Raw genomic sequence first — 16691 nt, 5'->3', positions numbered from 1 at the left:
TTTTCATCTCTTTGAGAAAAGCCAGAATTGAATTTAAGAAAATTTAGAATTAAAGTGAAACTTTTTTATCTTCATAGAAAATAATCACAATCATGGTATAACTTTTCCTATCTTCTACGGAAAAATTTAGAACTGAACTTTAAATTTTTTATATCTTGGTGAACTTAAAGCTGAAGTGGAAGCTTTTTATTTTCTCTGGTGAAATTAGAATTGAATTGTGTTCTTTGGTAAAATTCAGAAGATAACTTGAACTCCTCTATCTTCTAAGAAAAATTTGGAACAATATTTTAAATTTTTTCATCTCTGAGAAAAATCTGAATTGAAGTGGAAAATTTTATAACATTTTGAGAAAATAGAATTGATCAATAACTTATTTCATTTTCATTGAGAAAATTCAGAATCGAAGTTGAACTTTTCTTCTTCCGGGGAAATATTTGGAACTGAACTTTAAATTTTTTCATCTCTTTGAGAAAGGTTGGAACTGAATTTAAGAAAATTAAGAATTAAAGTGAAACTTTTTATCTTCATAGAAAATAATCACAATCATGGTATATCTTTTCCTATCTTCTACGGAAAAATTTAGAAGTGAACTTTAAATTTTTTATGTCTTGGGCCTTTTCTTCTTCCGGGAAAAGTATTTCTTGGTGTTGAGGTAACCAAAAAGCTGTAAAGTATAGTGGCTGGTGAAAAAGACAAGTACTTAAACTTGGAAAATGGGTTTAGAAGGGTCATTAAGAAAGTGACTTGCTCTTAAATGGTCTTTGAAAAGTATTTCTTGGTGTTGAGGTATCACAAATCTGTAAAGTATAGTTGTGGGTGAAAAAGATAAGTACTTCAACTTGTAAAATGGGTTTAGGAGGGACATTATGAAAGTAACTTGCTCTGAAATGGTCTTTGAAAAGTATTTATTGGTGTTGAGGTAACCAAAAAGCTGTAAAGTATAGTTGTGGGTGAAAAAGATAAGTACTTCAAGTTGGAAAACGGGTTTAGAAGGGAAATTAAGAAAATAACTTGCTTTGAAATGGTCATTGGAAAGTATTTCTTGGTGTTGAAGTATCCAAAAAGCTGTAACATATAGTTGTGAATGAAAAACATAAGTACTTCAAGTAGGAAAATGGGTATAAGAGGGACATATAAGAAAGTATCTTGCTCTTAATATGGTCTTTGAAAAGTATTTCTTGGTGTTGAGGTAACCAAAAAGCTGTAAAGTATAGTTTTAGTTGAAAAATTTAAGTACTTCATGTTTTAAAATGGGTTCAATATGGGCATACATAATGTAACTTCCTATTACATTTTCTTTGAAAAGAATTTCTTTGGGGATATTTATCAAACAATATTTAATGACATTTTTATGGTGAAAAACATAAGTACTTAAAGATAGAAAATGGGTTTAGGAGGGACATTAAGAAAGGAAATGGCTCTGAAATGGTCATTCAAAAGTAATTCTTGGTGTTGAGGTAACCAAAAAGCTGTAAAGTATAGTTGTGGGTGAAAAGTTAAGTACTTCAAGTTGTAAAATAGGTTTAGGAGGGACATTAAGAAACGAACTTGCTCTGAAATGGTCTTTGAAAAGTATTTCTTGGTGTTGAGGTATCCAAAATGCTTTAAAGTATAGTTGTGGATGAAAAAGATAAGTAATTCAAGTTGGAAAATGGGTTTCGTAGGGAAATTAAGAAAGTAACTTGCTCTGAAATGGTCTTTGAATAGTATTTGTGGGTGTTGAGTTAACCAAACGTCTGTAAATTATGGTGCTGGTGAAAAAGATAAGTTCTTCAAGTTGAAAAAAGGGTTTAGGAGAGATATTAAGAAACGAAAGGGCTCTGAAACTGGCGTTGAAAGTTTTTTCTAGGTGTGGAGGTAAACAAAAAGCTGTAAAGTATAGTTGTGGGTGAAAAAGATAAGTACTTCAAGTGGAAAAATGGGTTTAGAAGGTACATTAAGAAAGTAACTTGCTCTGGAATGGTCTTGGAAAAGTAGTTATTGGTGTTGAGGTATCCAACAAGTTGTAAAATATAGTTTTGAGAGCAAAAGATAAGTACTTCAACTTGTAAAATGGGTTTAGGATGGATATTAAGAAAGTAACTTGCTCTGAAATGGTCTTTGAAAAGTATTTCTTGGTGTTGAGGTATCCAAAAAGCTGTATAGTTGTGGGTGAAAAATATAAGTACTTCAAGTTGAAAAATGGGTTTAGATGGGACATTAAGAAAGTAACTTGCTCTGAAATGGTCTTTGAAAAGTATTTCTTGGTGTTGAGGTATCCAAAAAGCTGCAAACTATAGTTGTGGGTGAAAAAGATAAGTACTTCAAGTTGGAAAATGGGTTTAGGATAAATGGTCTTTGAAAAGTATTTCTTGGTGTTGAGGTATCCAAAAAGCTGTAAAGTATAGTTTTGGGTGAAAAAAATAAGTACTTCAAGTTGTAAAATGGGTTTAGAAGGGACATTAAGAAAGTAACTTGCTCTGAAATGGTCTTTGAATAGTATTTCTTGGTGTTGAGGTATCCAAAAAGCTGTAAAGTATAGTTGTGGTGAAAAAGATAAGTTCTTCAAGTTGAAAAAAGGGTTTAGGAGGGATATTAAGAAAGTAAATTGCTCTGAAATGGTCTTTGAAAAGTATTTCTTGGTGTTGATGTATCAAAAATGATGTAAAGTATAGTTGTGGTAAAAAATAGATTTACATAAAGTTTGAAATTTGGTTTAAGAGGGACATTAAGAAATTAGTTTGCTCTGAAATGTTCTTTGAAAAGTAATTCATTGTTTTTATTTATCCAAAAAGCTGTAAAGTATAGTTGTTGATGAAAAAGATAAGTACTTCAAGTTGTAAAAAGGGTTTAGGAGGGACATTAAGAAAGTAACTTGCTCTGAAATGGTCTTTGAAAAGTATTTCCTGGTGTTGAGGTAACCAAAAAGCTGTAAAGTATAGTTGTGAATGAAAAAGATAAGTACTTCATGTTGGAAAATGGGTTTAGGAGGGATATTAAGACAGTAACTTGCTCTGAAATGGTCTTTGAAAAGTATTTCTTGGTGTTAAGGTATCCAAAAAGCTGTAAAGTATAGTTGTGGGTGAAAAAGATAAGTACTTCATGTTGGAAAATGGGTTTAGGAGGGAAATTAAGAAAGTAATTGCTCTGAAATGGTCTTTAAAAATTATTTCTTGGTGTTGAGGTATCCAAAAAGCTGTAAAGAATAGTTGTGAGTGAAAAATATAAGCATTTCATGTTGGAAAATAGGTTTAGAAGGGACATTAAGACAGTAAATTGCTCTGAAATGGTCTTTTAAAAGTATTTCTTGGTGTTGAGGTATTCAAAAAGCTGTAAAGTATAGTTGTGGGTGAAAAAGATAAATACTTCAACTTGTAAAATAGGTTTAGAAGGGACATTAAGAAAGTAACTTGCTCTGAAATCGTCTTTGAAAGGTATTTCTTGGTGTTGAGGTAACCAAAAAGCTGTAAAGTATAGTTGTGGGTGAAAAAGATAAGAACTTCATGTTGTAAAATGGGTTTAGGAGGGACATTAAGAAAGTAACTTGCTCTGAAATGGTCTTTGAAAAGTATTTCTTGGTGTTGATGTAACCAAAAAGCTGTAATGTATAGTTGTGGATGAAAAAAATAAGTTGTTCAAGTTGAAAAATGGGCTTAGGAGAGACGTTAAGAAAGCAACGTGCCATGAAAGGTAATCTGAGTAATATTTTGTTTTTCTGAGGTATCCGAAAAGCTGTAAAGTATAGTTGAGAGTGAAAAAGATAAATACTTTCACTTGTTAAATAGTTTTAGATAGGATAGTAAAAAAGTAACTTGCTCTGAAATGATCTTTCAAAATTATTCCTTGGTGTTGATTTATCAAAAATTATGTAAAGTATAGTTTTGGATGAAAAAGATAAGTACTTCATGTTGGAAAATGGGTTTAGGAGGGACATTAAGAAAGTAACTTGCTCTGAAATGGTCTTTGAAAAGTATTTCTTGGTGTTGAGGTAACCAAAAACCTGTAAAGTATAGTTGTGGGTGAAAAAGATAAGTACTTCAAGTTGGAAAATGGGTTTAGGAGGGACATTAAGAAAGTAACTTGCTCTGAAATGGTCTTTGAAAAGTATTTCTTGGTGTTGAGGTATCCAAAAAGCTGTAAAGTATAGTTGTGGGTGAAAAAGATAAGTACTTCAACTTGTAAAATAGGTTTAGGAGGGACATTAAGAAAGGAAATTGTTCTGAAAAGATATAGTAAAGCCTTAAAAAAGTATTTAAAAATTCGGGCTCAGTGGTCTTTGGGGCGCGGGGGGCCGTTGGGGGGGCCGGGGGGACCCTTTGGGAGCGGGGGGTAACTTTGGGGGGCCGGGGGCTTGTTTGGGGGTTGGGGTAGGGGGATCGGAGCCCTTTGGGTCGGGGAATGGGGATCGGGGCGCTTTGGGGTTGGGGTATGGGACCTCACGACACTGTTTAAATAGAACTTATGTATTATAACGACCACACTCAAAACGTCTTCTAAAACATCTTCTAAAATCATATTTTAAAATGTCTAACTGTTTCGCCGAAATAATTCCCTAAAATGTCTAAAACGGTTTCGCCCAAATAATCTCTAAACGTAATTTCATCGTGTTCCCTTTGTTTTTGGCATCCCTGCGCTGTCACATTTGAAATTACTAAGAAACCTTTTCCCGCGTTAAACTCTGAGATCAAAACATTCGCCGGAGTTACAATTAACCTTGCCATCACCTGTCAGTTATTTATAAACTTTGCCCCGGAAACAATTCTGGTCGAACTCCAAAGATATTAATAAACTTCGTCCAGGAGACAATTCTCCTTGGAAACAATAAATTAATTCCCCTTTCGTGAATCAATAATTCCCCTTAGAAACAACAAATTAATTCCCCTTTCGTGACAAATCAATCAATCATGACATCATCTGTCACACGTGGTCCAGAAATAAATCGACCTTTGGAAATTTAGGTCATTGACCCCGTTCCGTTAGCGGATCAATAACCTTGTCTATGCGATTAGGTACCGTTAGACTCGATTGTAGATGGCAGCAGGGGTGCCCGTCACGATCTCCTGAGGCCTTTCTACTGTTACACGGGGGTTTAGTTAAATTGGGTTGAGTTGCACGAGGGTTCAGTTAAAGGGGGTTCAGTTGCATGAGGAGTCAGTTACACGGGGGTTCAGTTGCACGGTGGTTCGGTTAAACGGGGGTTCAGTTACACGGTGGTTCAGTTACACGCACACCAGATCAGTGACACTCTGACTTTGGGTCACCCAAGCACCCAACTACTAAGAATTTATTATGCTTATAAAACTCCAAATTTTGGTTTTCTTAAACCTAAATTTTTAGTTTTAGGGATGTTGAAAACGCTATATGTCAATTTGGAATTTCCTATCATCCCTTACAACTGTGCCGGACTATTTTTCCACAGGTTTATCCTTAAGACATTGCGCATATCTATCCCTGAGTAAAGATCTTGATGTTTTTCCTATACTAGCAGATTTACGTAACCAAACAAATCTTCAATCTGAACAACAGAAGAGCTTAATGTCAAACCTGATAACTGCTACTCTTATGAAAAAGCTTCAGCTTAACTCTCAGTGATAATAGTTTTTCCCTCTCGACAGCAAAGATCAAGAGTCTGGTGCCAATACCCCGTACAGTGTTCCAGCAATCATTGCCTATGAAGCATACCTGCAGAGTACCATGAACGACTTGTGCAGGGGCGTCGTTTTGGGGTGACAAAGGGGGCAGTTGTCCCCCCCCCCCCCAATAATGTGAAAAAAAATATTATACATCCCATGCCCTTTTATTATTCAGATATGGACTCCTCTTGCCCCCCTAATAAAAATCCTGGAGATTCGCCCCTGGACTTGTGTGACCTATTTCCGTTCGTCATGGAATTAGATAACACCGGAAAGTTTTATATACACTAAAAAATAATGAAAAGGATATGCTGGATACTGTTTATATGGGTGCAACCCAGTTTACAAATCCTTTGTTACAGTCTAACTTCGGGTACATTCAAGTTCTTCCTTAATAAACCCTCAAATTTCATTAAACCTTCATTTTTAAATCTGATTTTACTTTCAACGTTATAAACCCAAACCATTCCAGGAATAAAAAGAACCAGGAAAAAAAAAGTACATACCCTTTCGGTTTCCGAAGGATACCAGGAAGGCTCTTCTATTTTAAGTATATTTTCCAGAGTCCTGTCACTCTTAAGACACTTCGCACATTTTTGGCCCAGCGCATGGTAGAATACTCTGCAATGGTTGCCGTATTTTGGGAACCAAAATATTATGTTTCCAAACATTGATGTCCAACCATTTCTACATCTCTAATAAGAAATTTGTTAATGATATTAACAACTAATAAATGTGCAAGAATGTGAGAAACAGATAATAGGGTAATATTTAACATACTAATACAGATTTAGCAGGAATTAAAAATCTACTGATGTCATTGGCAGTACAGCGTTAATCAGTAGAACTAAAAAACTACCAGCGAGCTTCACTGTAAAAATTAGATTTCAGCCAAACGTATAAGTTTAAATTTACCCAGCCTCCAATGTTCCAAGAGTTCGAAGAATGTTTTGTTTTTAGCTAGTTCTTTATTGATTATATAACAGTTAGTCAAGGTTAGCAAAGAATACACAGGTGAGTTTTTTAAAAATGCACACAAACATACTTTTTCACCCTTTCGGAAAACGAGGTTCTTCAACTATCAGTATTAAGTTTTGAAAAAACAAAACTTAAAAATTATTACACTGTCATAAAGAAAGTAAACGATCAAAAATGCAGTTTTTAAGGCCAAACGAAAATACTGAAGAAATATACGAAGCGAACATTTCGAGAGAACAACCGCCTCTCTTCTTCAGTGCGAACAAAATAATATAATCAAGGAAAATGCCGAAGAAAAAAACAAAAAACAACGCAAGTCAACAAAAAAAACAAGTCAACAAAACCAATAAAAAAACAGCCAAAAAACTAAAAGCTAAATAAGATTAAATAAAAGACCAAAAATTATAAGAATTAAAATCAAACACCTAACAACCATAAAATGAGTCATTCGCCAATATCTGCGATTCGCACAAAATCCAATATTCCAATATGATGTAGATATTGGCGAACGACTCACTTTATGGTTGTTAGGTAGTTGATTTTATTTCTTATAATTTTTTGTCTTTTATTGAAGTTCATTTATCGTTTTAATTTTTTGGCTTATTTTTTTTTATTGTTTTTGTTTAATTGGGTTTGTTTTTTTGTTTTTTTTTTATTAGGCATTTTCCTTGATTATATTATTTTTTTAGCGCTGAAGAAGAGAGGTGGTTGTTCACTCGAAATATTCGCTTTGTGTTCCTTCAGTATTTTCGTGTGGCCTTTAAAAACCCCATTTTTGACCGTTTTCTTTCTTTATGCTATGGCAGGCCCATGTGGCTTAAGAAATTATCTTCTATTACACTGTCATCAGAATATATATAGTATACGGTGGCCGGCGTTTACCCCCCCCCCGGTAAATAACCCCCTTGGAAAATAAGGCTTTCCAAATTTTGAGAATTTTATTTGAGATGTTTTTTTTTTATTTCCGCAGGGGGAAGGAATTTTGGTACTTGTGTATTATGCGCCACTCACTCAAGTCTACGCTGTGTAAAAGAACAAACCATTTTTTTGTTAGTTTCTTCGTTACTTTAGAAACAACTTTGGGCTATGAATTTGAACATTGGGAGGGGCAAAGTATAGCGGTTCTGCATGCAAAATGTGTCAGGTACAATTGTTCTGCATATTATGAAGTAAGAATTGTTTTCTGACTCCAAACTTTCCACATACTCCACCCCCCCCACCACTTATGTACAAATATATAGCCCAAATTATGTATTTCCCATATATTATGTCGCTTGTCTCGGGCTAAGCTGAAAGAAATTAATGAAGAAGCCGGTTTGTTCAGAAGTTTTACACAACGTAAACTTGAGTGAGTGGCGCATAATACACAAGTACCAAAATTCCTTCCCCCTACGGAAATTTAAAAAAACAACTCAAATAAAATTCTAAAATTTGGAAAGCATTATTTTACACGGGGAGGGGGGGGGTATTTTCCGCAGGACGGTATTTTCCCGGGGGGGGGGGGATTTTCCGCGGGGGTAATCACCAGAGGGAGAGGGTAAACGTCTAGAACCATACTATATATAGTCACCTATATAGAAGTAATTGAACACTTTGACGTGGTCGAAAATATAGCTCACAATTTTAATTTGTGAAAAATATTACGGGCCGGGAAGGGAGTATACAACAGGGGGATTTTAATGTATTATTAATGCACTGTCATCAAAAGTCCATATATTGGTAAAATTTGGAAGTAATCGAACGTTATGAAATGGTAAAAAAATGGCTCCCAAATTTATGTAACAAACGAAAAAGTGAGTGAGTTGAAAAAAAACAAAACAAGTTAACAACATCTATTTTTATTACTGAATACCATGTAGAAACTCTTATTGTTGTTTTCTCGGGTGTTCGCCTATCAGGAATGTACAGTAAACAAAACAAAAGTATCTTCAACAGAGGCAAATCCTGACTCATTAAGCATAATTTTAATTACTAAAGATATATTATTATCATCTATTCGTCATTTAATTGGACTGTTAAAATTTATTTAATTAGGCTATTAATTATTATTTCTTAGTGATTTTATATTTAATATTCATTTAATTAGATTGTTAATAATTATTCAATTAGGCTATTCTAATTTTTTTTTTTTCTAACAAGATCAGAGTACCTACACAATTTTGTCAGCCTATTACCCCTGCCAATTTTCTTCCCTACTCCAGATTAATCTAAGATAGGATATTATCTAACCCAATTTGTACGAATGTAGATATTAAAATTCCTGCAATAAATATATTAGGTACTTATGTATTATATCTTACACACGAAAGAAGTCAAGTTTGGTTAATGCTAATGTAATAAAATAAAATAGGATGAAAATATAATAGTTTAGAAACAAACTTGGGCTATATATTTGCACATTGGGAGAAGGAGGGGTAAAGCATAGCATATATTGAATAGAGGGATCTATTGACGAGGGGGCGAACCCTCTCATATACGCAATAATTTCTGTTCTTTTTAAGTTTTAATGCTGTTCCTTACTTTCAGTTGAAAAAACTTGTTTTTTTTATATTTAATTTCTGATCGATTTTTAAATAATGCTGGGAAATGTGGCGCCCCCTTCATGAAAATTCTTTTCCCCCATGAAAAAATTCCTCTAGGGAAAGATTCTCCCCCGTTAACCCCTCCCCCCCCCCCTCCCGCCAACCCCACCAGAAAAAAAATCCCTTGAACACGTATCTATACTTACCAATACTCAATGCTATATGTAAACAATGGGCAAGGTTCATAACTTACAGCTCTTCCTCCCGGGACTGTGGGGGATTAAGCCATCCTCAAAGACATAATTATTAGATTTTTCGACTTGTTGAAAAAAAATGGCTATCTCAAAATTTTTATCGGGTGACTTTGGGAAAAAAATGAGCGTGGGAGGGGGTTTAATTGCCCTCCAATTTTTCGGCCACTTAAAAAGGGCACTAGAAATTTTAATTTTCCGTTATAATGAGCCCTCTCGCAGTATTCTAAAACCACTGGGTTGATACGGTCACCCCTGGAAAAAATATGAACCTTAGGAGTGTTTTCCCCTATTTTCAAAAATCAGACAATTTTTCTCAAGCTCGTAACTTTAAATGGGTAAGACTAAGCTTGATGAAACTTCTATAATTGAAATTAGCATAAAAATTCGATTCTTTTGATGTAGCAATTGCTATCAAAATTCCGTTTTTTAGAGTTTGGGTTACTATTTAGCCGGGTCGCTCCTTACTTACAGTTCGTTACCACGAATTTTTTGATTACAGATTTCAGATAAAGTAATTTTTTTTAATGTTTAAAAAAAGAGTTGTGAGAAAGTCAAACTTTAGCGTAAAGAGCGAGGCGTTGAGGAGGGCACAGCCCCTTTCATATACGGAATAATTTCTGTTCGTTTTAAGTTTCAATGTCGCTCCTTACTTTCAGTTTAAAATTTTTTTTTTTATTTAATGTCTGAGAACTCGGGGGGTTTGGGGGGCAGTAGCCCCCAAACTTTAACTCCAACTCCCTTTACGTTTTAGGGTTAGAATGTTTGACTAAGCCATCTTTAAATATTTAGAAAAAGTAGTTTTTTAAAAAAAATAATTTCTGCACGTTTTTGTACAGTTTATTACTTATTATTGCTTGACTAACTGTTAGATGATTGTGTATTATTCTTTTCTTTCTCGACAGGGTGTTTTAAGGGTCGACCTTATAACTCAGCCTCTTTAACTCTTTAGAAAACGTAATTTTTTTCGAATAACTTAAAAAAGAAACTGAGTTTCTTTTTAAACTTTAAATTCAGTATATAAAAAATTTCCTCTGACGGGGAATCGAACCCGGGTCTTCCGCCTGACAGTCAGGAGTATCGACCGCTGTACTAAAGAGACACAATTGTAATCGTTTTTTAGTAACTGGAATCTATTTTTGACGCAAGTAAATCCCCACAAAACTTGGTATTTGTTTTTGAAAACAGGGAAGGAGTTATCAGATTGAGCTGAAATTTCAAGGATAAGCTCCCAGGCCACAGGAAAGCTTATCCTCTAAATTTCAGCCCGATCAGACAACGTTAAAGGGGGGCTGTGGTGGGAAAAATTAACATGGGCTCTTATAGGAAAACGAGGTTTTTTGTAAATTTAAATTCGGGGGATAATTTTTTCGGTCTGAAAAAATCAAATGGCCCTAACAGGTCGAATTCTGCTTCGAATGAGTCCTCATTCACCCGGATCAGTTGCCAACTGTGGCCTGTAGGAGTGGATAACAAAAAAAAAAAAAATTTTAACATGAAGTGGCTATATTTGGTTTTCGGAAAACAGAGAAGGAGTGATCAAATTGAGCTGAAATTTCGAAGATACTCTCCCAGGCCCGAGGAAATCTTCACCTCTAAATTTCAACCCAATCGGACAACATTAAAGGGGGGCTGTAGTTAGAGGGTCAAAACTTCCAGCCCAGTTTTACCCATGAAGATAAAGTCGGATGGGGGTGAAATTTTGCAAGTTTCTTAGTTTGAGCTTGGGCTACAAAATGCGATTACCGCTGTCTCTCTGCGACCGCTAGGACCGGAAATCGCTTAACAGTGTGGTGGGTCGCCTCTTTATAAAGGCACAAGTGTGCCTCCTTGATTCTAATTGATTCTCTCGCAAATACTCACCACTCCCCACGGGAGACAGATATGGACCTAGGCTATATGCACAATTTTGTTGTTTTTTGTTGTTTTCCATTACATTTGTGGTTATTTCTTGTTAATTTAAAAAACTTTCCGAAAAAATAATTTTTCAAAGAAAATTAAAGAGCCGTTTTAAAACTAAACACGTGCAGAAATAAAGTTCTGTAATAATTAAAACTTAAAGACTTAGTAATTCCTGCTTGTTTTAAGCTTGGCCAAAGTATTAATTTTAAATTTTACTCGTTTTAAGATTCAATTATACATCTACATCTGCACCTATTTATGCTGTTCGTTTTGGATTTCAATTATTCTTTGACAATGATTCCTGGTCGTTTTAAGTTTGAAGTATTTCTGCTCATCTTAATTTTTAATATGGCTGCGTCCTTTTCTTTCAAAAACTTCTTTTTCAGAGATTTATTAAAATTAATTTCTGTTCGTTTTTGATTGCCCAAGTTTTATTAGGGGTTAATACAACGAATATTTCTCGAGTTTTTAGATTTTTTGGCTTAAGAATTAAAATGTCGGATTCTAATTTAAATTCTTAAATTGCATTGGGTGATTTCAGCGTTACCACTAATTTCAATAGATATAAATTTATGCATAAGCTTTATTCAATTTAAAATCAACGTTTGGAACGGTTCTTGAACTAAGATTTTGATTCAACTGTAATTTACAGATTATACACCCGAGACAATTCTCCTGGGGGGGGGGAATGTTCAAAGATTATATAAGAATAAAAATAGAAGGAAAGAATAAATATATAACAGACACATCACTTAGATGTCTTTATTTCTGACTCTTATAACTCTTGTATTTGACTTTCAAGTGAGCGTTTGCTGAGTGTGGTGTGGCAAAGTTGTCATTCTGAAAGTTTCATGTCATGTCTTGACAATTTCAACTAAGTACCATTAGCCGTTCATTAGATATTGCAGATAAGCCCCTTTGCCAATTGGGATGCATATAATGTCTTTTGATTAATTTCATTATCACCTCAACATTCTCAAACAGTTGCAACTTATTCCGCTTAAATGCTCCTGAAATATTTGCCGACATGCCATTTAGACAACCTGGATGCATATGGTGTCCGATTCTCTGAAAGTTTCAACTTCATGCTCTTAGCTGTTTTTGGGTTACTATATATACATCCTTTTTGATTTAATTCAATATTATTATTATTTGCAGTAGCAGTAAGTCACAATCGCAAGTAGTTGCAGTCACAGTCACTAGAAGTCACAGTATTAATTAGTCCCCATCGCAGTCAAAATTAGTGATAGTCGCAAGTAGTCGCGTTTAAAAGTCTTGAAGTAGTCGTAGTCGCAGACACAGTTGGAAGTAGTCGCAGTCACATGCATTTAAAGTCGCAGTCGTAAGTCGTCATATTTGCTGTTTTAACTAATCGTAATCATAGTTACCAATAGTTGTAGTCGCACTCGCTAGTACTAGCTGTTGAAAGTAGTCACACTAGCAGTTTTAAAATTTGTCGTAGTCTTAGTAGCAGTTGCAAGTAGTCGTAATCAAAGGCGCAGTTCCAGTTTCAGTCGCATTATTACTAGCACCTCTGAAAGTTTGAAGTTAATACCCTTAGCCGTTTCTAAAATGTCTAGATACACTCTTTTGATAACCTGGATGCACATAGTGTCTTTTGATTTAATTTGACATTACCCTCAACATTACCCACAGTTTCGCCTTAAAACCCTAAGCTTCGACCCTAAAGAAGATAAAATTCCCCCCCCTCCCAATATTAAATCCTAGATGTATACAAATGGGCAAATTGCGTAATTTACAACGCTCGCTCCAAGAGCCGTAGGGGGAGGGAGGGGGCATGTGATCCCCAGAGGTAGATTTAATTGACCTTTGCATTATTCTGAAAATAAGGATATATCTAAATTTAGGTACGTCTTTAGGGGTAATCCAAAAATGACAAGGAGATAGAGGCGGCTGGTTGCCGTCCAAATGTCCAATCTACTACTACTAACATCTCACTGCAACACCAAACCGACTGATGCCAACACAGCTATGAACGCTTCTCTATTCCAATCATTTTAAAACATCCCCTTTACTCCATCCCAAGAAGCGTAAATTTTCCTTAAATGATTCCTTTATACCTCCTCGCAACCCCATTCAAGACCATTTTTCGCACGCTTTTCGTTTGGCCCTTGATGGTTGGCCGAAAAGGACTATCTTTGGTAATCTGTTACCTCTATCCGCAGAACATGTCTCAGTCATCTCAACCTTTCTCGCATTATTGACATAGAAAGCAGAATAAAACTACATCTTCGTATGTTTATTTGAAATGAAGTCGGTCAGACGGGTACCCAAAAGAATCCGTAGACCATTCCTCTGGAAAACATCAAACAAATCGTCCTCCGTCGTTCGGAGCACCCACGTTTCAGAACCATACTTGACCACTATTATCACTTCAACTTCCAATATTATAATCTTAGTTCACTGACTTATCTTCCTAGCGTTCCAAACATTTTTCAATTGTGAAAAAACACCGTGGGCCTTGGCTATTCTATTTTCAACATCCCAACTGCATCCACCATCTTTACGAAATAATACTACCTAAGTAGGTGAAGCTATCCACTTGATTGATCTTCCCAACCATCATTTCTTCGTCTTCACTTATATCCTGTCTAAGCGACTTAGCCTTCTTAACATTAATTTTCAAACCTATTCTGGCGCCCTGAACTTTCAAAACCTCCAAAATATTATTTGATTTTGCTAACATCTTCATCTAGGACACTCAGATTATCAGACCAATCACAGTCTAGGAATGTTTTACTTGTCCATTTGATCCCATGCTCTCTCATAGCCTTGGCCGTGTTGCTTAGGATAAAGTCCATCAAAGTGATCCCTATAAATGGGGATAGAACGTAACCCCGCTTAACTCCAGATTCAACACAAAACCAGCAACTAACATCAATTTACTGATCACTTTAATGTATTTATCTGGTATACCATGCAAGGATAGGACCTTCATCAAAGCTCTTCTATCTGCTGAAATACTGAATCGTAATCAATAAATCTGAGAACTAAAGGGGTCTGATGACACAGGCACTTCTCAAATATTAATCTAAGGGTGAAAATTTGGTCGACGCGTCCTCTCCCCTTCCTAAAACACATTGTTCTTCTGTTAAAACTTCATTTACAGAATCTCTAAGTCTAAAAAGTACCATCATACTAAGTAATTTGCTTCCTACAGAAACCAAAGTCGCCTTCGCCTGAACATCGCCTGAATATACCCTGAAAGTTTCGACTTAATACCAGCAGATGTCCCTTAGATTTTACTGATGCGCCTTTTTGACAACCAGCATGCACTGTGAGGGGGAGGGGAGCTTGCCGTCCCCAGAGGTTTATCTATTTGACCTATTGACAATTTTGAACAACAGTGCCAAATAAGGTTTATTTTGAAAAAAAGTAATGCTCTATACAGCCTAGGGCTATATCTTGCCCCATAAAGGGGGGGGGGCGATTTACAAGCCTATCAATTTTTATAGTTAGAGGTTTATCTATTTGACCTATAGACAATTTTGAACAACAATGCCAAATAAGGTCTATTTTGAAAAAAAGAAAAGCTCTATACAGCCTAGGGCTATATCTTGCCCCATAAAGGGGGGGGGGGGTTATTTACAAGCCTATCAATTTTTGTAGTTCGAATTAGCGTTAAAAGATGCATAGCGTGGTATGTTTATCATCGAATGAAGTAAAAAAAAATCGAGAACTTACTTATCAGATAAGCACAAAAAAACAATTCCAAAATAACAAATGTAACGATCAGGCTCGTATACAAGAATTTCGGGAGCAAAAAAGAATAGACAAGGCATGTGAAAAAAGAACAAACTTGAATATTAACCACAAAAATGTCGATATTAGAGAAGGGCACAGTCCCAGCCTCAAGTATATACTTGTACAGAAAGAATGAAATTAACGATTGAAAACTTACTCTACATGAGAACCTCACTTTGGCCGTGTCGATGTGGGTGCATAATTGTGACTCCGGGTTCATAAATAAATTTAAAAAGCGAAGAGGTACAGGATACAGATCCTTCAATGCGAGTCCAAATTTCTTTCCCAGCAACAACCAGTAGTAAGGTATGAGATCAGATCTGCAGTAAAAGAAAAAAGGCATGACTAAACTGGAGCGAAAAGCGAATTGGACTTCTGCCAAAACCTTAAGAACAAGAATATTGCAGTGTCTCTGTTACGAAAGCACGGATTTGATGTTTTCGAGGAAACGCTGTATTGCTCCCTAATGATCTTGGCCCGAAGCCCAATAGTAGTTCTTCCCTTGCTTTTGTTTTACAACCAATCTGCGGCGTCTAATTATTACTACCCATACACGATTTTTCGAGTTATCCAAAAGTTTCATTTTTTGGGCATTTTCCGTTATATCTCTACTGCTACTAAAGATCGCTTGCTATAGAATTTCTGTTGCATAAGTATTAAGTTGAAACAAAAGATTGTCACATGTCAAAATGCACGAGAAATGTATAATTTGGGCTATAAATTTGTACAACAGGGGGAAGCACATTTCACTATTGTTTTTCAACTTAATACCCGTAAACGACTATAACGGAAGGATACCATGTTTCAATAGACTAATATAAAACAGTTCGTGGTAACGAGCTGTAAGTAAGGAACGACCCGGCTCGATGGTAACCTAAACTCTAAAAAACGGAATTTTGATACCAATAGATACGTTAAAAGAATCAGATTTTAATTCTGATTTCAAATATATACGTTTCATCAAGTTTAATCTTACCTATGAAGTTACGCGCCTGAGAAAATTGGGCTGATTTTCGTAAAAAGGGGGAAAGACCCCCTAAGAGTTATAGAACCTTAATGAAAATCAAACCATCAGATTCAGCGTATCAGAGAATCCTAATGTAGAGGTTTCAAGCTCCTATCTGCAAAAATGTGGAATTTTCCATTTTTTGCCAGAAGAAAGATCACGGATGCGTGTTTACTTGTTGTTTTCCTAGAGGTAGTCGTATTGACCCAGTGGTCCTAGAATATCATAGGAAGGCTTATTTGAACGGAAATTAAAAGTTCTAGTGCCCTTTATAAGTGACCGAAAAAAATGGAGGGCAACTAGGCCCCCTCCCACGCTCATTTTTTCTCAGTTACCCAATTAAAATTTTGAGATAGCCATTTTGATCAGCAGTCGAAAATCTAATAAATAAGTCTTTTAGGATGACTTAATCCTCCACAGTTCTCAGGGGAAGGGCTGCAAGTTATGAACTTTGCCCCTCGTTTACATATTGTATTGGTTATTGGGAAGTATACAGACATTTTCAGGAAAGATTATTTTCTGGTGGGGGAGGGCTGGAGGAGGGGGTTACTCGGGAGAATCTTTCCGTGGAGGATGTTTCTTTGGGGTAAGGGACATTTCTATGAAGGGGGGGGGGACGGATTTCCAAGCATTATTTAAAAACGATCTGAAGTTA

General features: G+C 35.6%; 1 protein-coding gene across 1 annotated transcript in view; it reads right to left on the bottom strand.

The window, feature by feature from the left end:
* Window positions 1-16691, bottom strand: part of LOC148942865 (uncharacterized) — a 34331-nt gene that overhangs the window by 9116 nt on the left and 8524 nt on the right. Inside the window, exons 2-3 of the mRNA XM_089102536.1 lie at window positions 15188-15350; window positions 6119-6307 (exon numbers count right to left, since the gene is read on the bottom strand). Of these exons, the coding sequence (XP_088958662.1) occupies window positions 6119-6307; window positions 15188-15350 (352 nt within the window). The remainder of the gene's footprint in view (window positions 1-6118; window positions 6308-15187; window positions 15351-16691) is intronic.

This window comes from Artemia sp. Qi Xiang Cuo, chromosome 16 (genome assembly GCF_049724085.1).
Source record: "Artemia sp. Qi Xiang Cuo chromosome 16, ASM4972408v1, whole genome shotgun sequence".
NCBI classification, from domain to species: domain Eukaryota; kingdom Metazoa; phylum Arthropoda; class Branchiopoda; order Anostraca; family Artemiidae; genus Artemia; species Artemia sp. Qi Xiang Cuo.
This window is presented reverse-complemented; position numbering and strand designations above follow the sequence as displayed.